Source organism: Zerene cesonia, chromosome 11 (assembly GCF_012273895.1).
Source record: "Zerene cesonia ecotype Mississippi chromosome 11, Zerene_cesonia_1.1, whole genome shotgun sequence".
Classification (NCBI taxonomy): Eukaryota; Metazoa; Arthropoda; class Insecta; order Lepidoptera; family Pieridae; genus Zerene; species Zerene cesonia.
The window spans coordinates 8,444,947-8,453,138 of NC_052112.1; the positions used below are offsets into that span (position 1 = coordinate 8,444,947).

Sequence of the window (8,192 nt, forward strand, 5' to 3'; positions counted from 1 at the left end):
ATGTGCTTTTGATATGCTGTATTGTCTAACTAGAATAGTTTGCTAATAAAATTTTGCGTTTAAAGTTAAATAGGTATGGAATATTTTTATTTCATAAATATATGTGCGTTAAAAGCAGTTTTTATAATGTCCAATTATATGGTGTACACGTTCTGTTAAATAAGTCGCCTGGGGCACTTTACCATGTAGGAGCACTATCAGGGAATGTAATTAAAATTAAAATTCTCATTATGAAACACTTTGAAGACTCGTTGGCAATGCTCCTTAGCTAGGAGTATTTCCAACTTATGAAATTTTAATTGAGCCACTAAGCGTTTATTATTTTGTGTTTAACTTTTTATATTCTTCATATGTTTTTAATTTTTGTGTATTGTTTGTAGGATTTTCAACTGATTGATTTAATGGGAGTAAAATATTTTGATATCAAGACTTTTTAACGGTTTTTTTTTTATCTCTCAGTCTCCCCGTGACCGCGTTCGCTGTTTTGAAACGTGATAAATAATATGATTAATTAATCAGGCTTTAAAACCGTTAAAATAAAGTAATACAATTTGATTTGTTAGAAATAAGGTTACACAACATTTTCTGAAGGATTGTTAGATAAAGCGAGAAACGGGAACCTCGGCATAACAGGACAATCGCACAAATTTGAATTTGAAACTTCTAACTACCCGCTTATACTGAGAGTGAATTTGATATCCTTAAAGATCATCACTACCTACACAGGACTTACATTACTTAGAATAGAATACTCAATCCAAGTCATACACATTAATTTCAATTCTTTGTCATACAACAGCAAACATTGATGCTATAATAATAGAAATAATATTACAAACTTCCATTGGTGTGAAGTGTAACACCAGCCTATGGCCCTTGTCACCTTTTTAAAGCGTATAATCATTTTCACATTACGCATAATCGAAGTTACCCTCGCCCTTCCTTAAAGCTTTCAAGATATTTATAAGTCGAACTCATGCGATTCATACGAACAAGGTTAGAAGGTTGTGATCCAAAATCGAATTGTGCCCTATTTTATGAACCATTTCACTCATAACCTCCGAAAACTTGTCGGGAATCGGTGATTTTCCATGTAATAACAAATCTCAGTAAAGATTATAGAAAATACGGAAACACAAGCAAGAAAACTGCTCAAATGTGGGAAATAACTTTATTTTATAGACATAATAAAAGGACCCGTGTACTTCGCACTGTAACTACTTTGTAAACATTTAAAAAAAATGGTAATAACTCTAAAAAAATCTTTGACTTTTTGTCAAAACTGTAAAAATTTAATGATATTGTTTACAAAAAACAATCGAAACACTTTTCACAAATAAATAATTTTGTGACAATATGGAAATATAAACACACATTTCAATCGTATTATCATATAAAGATTATATTAATAGCAGTTTATAATAATTTAATTAATCTTAATTGTCATATAAATTAAAATGTATACTAAAAAATGTTTAATGTAAGATTTACAGCTGTCTCAAATTAATAATGTTAGGTTTTTTTTTATTTTAGATTGACTTAATATTTACATCGACACAAATTTTTCTTACCATTCACTTTTATCACAATCGTAGCATCAGTGAGACGATTATTCAAAAGACATCGATGCATGAATTACATTGGGTTCCGATATTTTTCAAAAGTACCCATTAGGGCTCTTCCATCGACACTACATCCTGATGTAGGGTGCTTTCCATTTCGCCGCGAAGTGAATATTCCTAAGTATGTAATTTCCCATTTGACTGCGAAGTGAAAACATCAAAATATTCTTTGACGTACGCGTAGGGCATAATAAATGGCGGGGGTCCAAGTGAAATTGTTCCGAACGTAATAATGATGTACGTGAGGGTGAAAAAATGCGTCAAAGAGGGAATTCAGCTAATCCCTCTTTGTAGGCTACAAGGAGATTGAAGCTTATTGTGCGTAATTTAAACTTTGGCTTGCTGATTGGAATCTGATGCGTCGGATGTTTGAACGATTATTTGATTAGATCAACGATTTGGGATAGCGGGAGAGGCTAAAAATCTAACTAATTTGGTGTGATTAAAATCGTTGAAATTCCTTTTACCTTTTTTGTAATAATATATCTTGAACATTGTGCATTAAAGATCATAAAATTGTGATATTAATATTGGATATTTTCCATGATTATATCCTTAAATTTTTTTATTAAGTAATAAATAAATACTCGTGAGATTAACACCGTTACAATTGTTATTGGCTTTCGAGTATCTACGTCAGGAGTGAAAACTTATTATTAAATTTATATACGACATCTTACCTATAGTCTTTCTTATATTTCTATGGTCTTTCTTAAGACCACAATGCTGTTTTTAAACTGTGCTTAACAGTTCGAATCAGTTCGTTCAAATTCTTTTAACGTTTGCTGCAAATATTATATTATAATATATTATACCAAAGGTTGCTCTAGATTAATTCATAAGGATATTGCTAAGAAATAAAACAAAGTGTGAATTTATTTAGTGAATTTCTCATGAAATCTAGTGGCGTTTAGTTTTTTAGTCACAGCATTTTAATTTGTGGAATGTTAACTTTTCTTTCACATATATAAATTTGTATGTATACGTCGTGGTTTTAATGACAAATTGATATTTGGCACATATTACATAAGGTTTCGCTTCTCGCCAACTATTGTATGCTTTGATATTTTTAATACATAATAAAATACATGTAAAATGCCATAAGATTAACAAGAATACATCAAACTGGTGATATATTATCGGTTATATTGACACTATATAATTCTTCTAGGTCTCATCAACAAGCAGAACATAATGCCAACCCCGGAGCTATGCGTGATAAACAATAGATTGTTCTGGATATTCGGATCATTGGTAGCGTTTTACATCCCAATGCTCACAATGGTGGCATCGTTCGCGCTCACAGTACAGCTGTTGAAGAGACAGGCGAGGCTCGCTGCTACCCCGGTGCCTGGAGGCACGCAACGGAGGTGAGTTTGATGAAAAAATACTGAAATCGTAGAAATAACTGCAAGCAATCAGCAATACCTATTCAGTACATTCGATTTCAGACAATATCACACACACTATATATATATATATATATATTATATATCATTTTGACAAAAACGTAAAATCATAGGCAGTAATAAATTCTTTATAGACACACATTATAAAGTCGGCTTCGTTGGGAAACAATTTCTTCTTGTTTATGGTAAGGGGATCATTACTTTATAATAGAGACGCTTTGAAAGTGCTTGGTTAGTTATGAAATGTTCAGGCGAGCTATATTCTAACGGTTTAATTTTTTAGCTATAATATGGGCAACTCAATATAGGCTATGTTTCATTAGTTACTGAAATCATTAAATGAAGGTGTGTATAGTATTGAAGTAATTTATTATATGCAAAAAGATAACCTCATACAATGTAACATGCTAGTCTTTGAAAAGTTATATAATAGAAGCAAGATTGATTCAGTTTTAATGACATTCTCCATTCTGCTCTTATAGCGTCAATATTACATGAGAATAAAAAGGGATAGCATTCATTTTAACGGTAAATACTACGATGGACCATCCATTCTTATAAGAAACCAATTTTATAAATAACTAGCTATCCGCCCGCGGCTATGCCTGCGTAGTCGCAGGAAACTTAGACCCGGGGTTTTTCTAGCATGTTCCCGTTCCCGTGGGATTTCCGGGATAAAAATTACTCTATGTCCGTCTCCTGGGTCCAAGCTAGCTCTGCACAAATTTTCAGCCAAATTGGTTAATCCGTTCTTCAGTTATAAATAGTGTAACTAACACCACTTTCTTTTATATATATAGATTAGCTATTTTATTGTATATTTCATACAATGATTATGAAAACAAAATTTTAATTACCATCATTGAATGAACATATAAAAGCAATAGCAACATTCAAATGTCATGCGCACTAATTATCTATACAGTTTCGAATTCCCAGAGAAAAACGGGCATCGAGGCTATTTCACATACAGCTGTACATTATAACTCTGTATAACTTCATTGTCTCCTGAATGGAAATGTAACCCGAACTAATAGTTAAATGACTGAATTATTCTAGAATTATCGAGAACGAATACACCTGTAGTATAAAGCTTTTGAATTAAGGTATACGAAAACAAGCACTGGAGACGGCTCGTCGAAGAAAGTCCAATAATATTGTGATTACTATCGTTATATTAATGTTTCCATTGCGGTTTACCTACTAAGAGGGTTTAGACATTATTCTTCGGTGGCTTAATGCAATTCTCTTTGTAATAATGTATTACTTCTTCTTGAACGATTTCCAAACTGGATTGAATTGACAACATCCTCGCTTTAAAATATTGAAAATATCTCAAAAATCCATTGTTATTAAGAATGTTTTGGCTCGGAAAGCCAACGTAACTTTCCAAGAGTCAGTAATGCTTGTGGTTGCTATTTGTTAAATTATTGTTGAAAAGATCAGTTAATATGTTTTGTGTGATATAATGCGTATTTTCATTGTTAGATTGAGAAAACCGGATAGAACCGGATTATTCGCGAACTCTTTCGGACAGTCTTTTACGCGCTTAGTTTGGTCTACTGTGAGCTCATTTTTATTACAAACGAACTTTCCTCGTAACTCCTTCCTAAAGATTTATTAGAGTCTCGATTCTCATCCAAATCAATCATGAATTGTTATCGGAACGCGAATATGTTTTATGCTCATATATATTCGTAGTTAAAAGATGCATGTAACCGCTTTCAATGCCAAATAATTACCATATTTTGTTCGTAACTCATGTACAAGTTGTAGGAAATTAATTTGTTATAGTGCGACGTTTACGAGTTTTATAATAATAAAACATGTTATCAATTGAAACATGTTTCGTTTTAATATTTCAATTGGGCACTATGCAAGTATATATTCATAAAGAGTTAAGTTAAAAAAAAAATATTGAAAGCCTTTACCACGTTTTTTGTCCAAGGAGATTAAATCCACCTCACAACTCTCATTATGATCGTCATACCGCTTCATGTGTTCTTTGTGAGATTTATTTGTCGGGGCGAGCTTGAATTATTCACAACTGTATGCAATATATTTTTTATCGATTAAATTTACATCGCATGATGTCTATGATTCCCCATCTCTTTGATGCCTAATTTTTTCTAATTATGACCATTTTTACAATTCATTTCCACAACAAATATTGATAGATTATTATAGGTGTTTCTTATAGTCGCATTCACGCCCTACTATCAAGTGCAAGAGCTTTTTTATCAGATTGCCCTGAGATTAACATATCGACATCAAACTGTTAATTGTTATATGGGCATTCAATATGACGGATTGTGTTAAGTTCGGGTTATTAAAAACTAAACAGAAATAGTTTTCGTCGGCACGCAATCCGCGTCTCAATTCTATATAACTGTGATGTATTCGCATTGTAGTGTAACGAAAAATAATGTGTTAAATAGCAAGCAAATATAATACATCACAATTTATCAACAGATTAAGTGAGTTAGATTATAATCTAATGGTTTTCACAACGACATTAACATCTATCTAATCGTTGAACAATTTTTGTGTTATGTCAGTACATAAGTATGTCTATCACCAGTCAAATAACCTTTAATACAAAAGTTAAAAAAACATTAAGTCAAAATATAAGAAAAATAAGGCTCGCTCGCATCAAATAGGCTCAAGAGTAATACCGCTAAAAGAGGATCTCGCAAGTCACACGTCATTACGCTACGAGGTTCTCTTCGCGTAATAACCTATGTCTCTCAATAACGTTTACAACTAATCATCTGAACCATTACTCGGTAATAACGGAGACTTATGATATCAAACCTGTAAGCACATACCGTGTTGTATCGTTAAATATCAGTTATGATATGCAATAATTCATTTGTTTTCTGAGGAAAAATAAAGGAAACGTAGTTATATTTATTGATATGCATAGTGGATAGTAGAACTAGGTTTGATAATATCTAATCGCAAATATGTTTAGGAATTGACGTGTAACATTTCCTTAATGTTTATGATTGTTCGAATAAATGAATGTTATTATATTATTATACTATGGAGGCTGGATAATCACATAGGCTAGTTTAAACGCGGTGAAAATTCTCATTTCCATGGAAATTAGCGGAGCCGAGGGCGAAAAGATGGTTAAATGTATAACAATCTGCAAATATGGAATCATATATGAAATTTTATAAGCTAGAAGTTACAAAAGAATGTCAATACTGATAACTGAAATGTAGATTATATCTTTGTAAATTGATTTTAAAAACTTCAAATATTGTCAATGTCAAGATGCCACGGTTTAATATAATAAAGCCCTGGTAACAAACATTTCAAAACCAATCGACCTATCGAAATAATTTCAATAATTTCACCATTGGGTTTGCTTTATAATAGGATCTCCATTCAGCTTGATTACCGTATGTTTTGGCAGCTTTCCAAATGATTCTAACAGACCAAGAGGGGTCCATCAATCAGCGGAGTAACTGCATCCGTTTTTGAAGAATCGAAAGTAAAGCAATTTCTGTTTCTTTTTAATACACAATTCGTGCACTACATTTTTTTTATCTCCATTATCAAACGATAAAAAGCTTATATGCTACTATACGTTTAAACTAATTTATAAGTTATTTTTGTGAGCTTTATATCATTCCAAGTATAAGTTACGTTATCTAATAAGTATTTATGATTTGGGTACCTAATTAAGTCTCCAACAATGTAACTTAGGACAGAAAATTATTTTTTTATAACGTACTTTCATTTTCTGATTACAAACATTTGTACAGTAGCTTCGTCTAATGAAATAGACAGTACCAACCATGTAATTAACTTTACATCGTTCAATTATAATAGTTCTTCGGCACTCGAATGGAATTTCAACAATTTTTATCTTTATTTACGGCACATAATTATTTCAGAGGGCCACTCGAAAGTTTTGCACTTGCTCGAGGTAAAGCCATTGGCGTTGAAAAATGAAATATATTTTGTGGAGTATTATTTTATTTTTGTTTTAAAGTGGAATATGTTAAGCGCCAGTATAAGCGTGAAATACAAAAGATTAATCAGCATAATTTCAAAAACGGGTTGCTGTTATGGATATATAAAAATATCTTTGTCGCTTTGAGCTATTACTTATTTATTGTTTAAATAACCTGTGCTTTCTTGTTGGGTGTGGGGCAGATACATTTCCCATTTATTTCACTTATCTGAGAGAAAGTAGTCAGTCTTCCGTACCCTGTCAGAATGAATTTTCGTTGCTTCCTCTCAAGAAATGAGACTTCATAATATATTATATTATTAGGTATTATTAAAATAGTAAGCTCATTTAAATAAGTATTTTAATATCTGCACTTCAAATAAAAATAGCACGTTTTGTATGAATGTAATTTGATAGCCAAAAATCCTTATTTCCCTGACATATTTTCACATACCTCAAACAACAAAACGTGTAGTTAAATGAAGCACAATTTCAAGTTAATGGATGATGTATGTATATTTTTTTTAATTAATCATTGATTTATATTCTATAATATCGTTTTTGTTGATAATATATTGTTGTTGATATATACTGTTGATAATTATGAAAGGTGTTTTTATTTTTCGTCTTTTGGAGAGCTTACATTTTAAATGTAATAGTTGAATAATACCGAACATATTTAACTGTTTCGTTTGAAATATTATCATGAGTTTCTAAATTATTCATAGCAGCATTTTTTTAGTAGTCGGCCACAAATAACATAATATGAATAGGACTCATAAAAATAATGATTATGCTTGGTCAATATTCTTTGATGTCTATGACATAATCCTAAATAAATGTATATACTAATAAAATTAAAATTATACAGTCCATTTATTTCTAAGACTATTTGAGTCATTGAAAAAATTAAGATATAATATGAATCATATTGTAAAGGATATAAAAATAGCCCACTGTAATAGCTCTTGTATATTGAGTAATGTTTATTTAATGAGTATTTACAGTATAAAGCGTAAATCTTTCCCAATAAAAATATTTATTATTGTGTCAATAATGATTGTCACGATATTTTTATTGTGAATAATTTGTTTTAGAAATTGAAACGACGTTTTGATATTTTTTCGAAAATTAGCGTAGCGTATCATGCATTTTTCATCACATATTTATGGCTAATTCATAAAATGAAGGAGT

At 31.0% G+C, this 8,192-nt stretch overlaps 1 protein-coding gene across 1 annotated transcript in view; it reads left to right on the plus strand.

Moving 5' to 3' along the window:
• LOC119830460 (5-hydroxytryptamine receptor 2A) overlaps nt 1-8,192 on the plus strand; it is a 33,012-nt gene that overhangs the window by 9,773 nt on the left and 15,047 nt on the right. Inside the window, exon 4 of the mRNA XM_038353489.1 lies at nt 2,794-2,992. Within this exon, the coding sequence (XP_038209417.1) occupies nt 2,794-2,992 (199 nt within the window). The remainder of the gene's footprint in view (nt 1-2,793; nt 2,993-8,192) is intronic.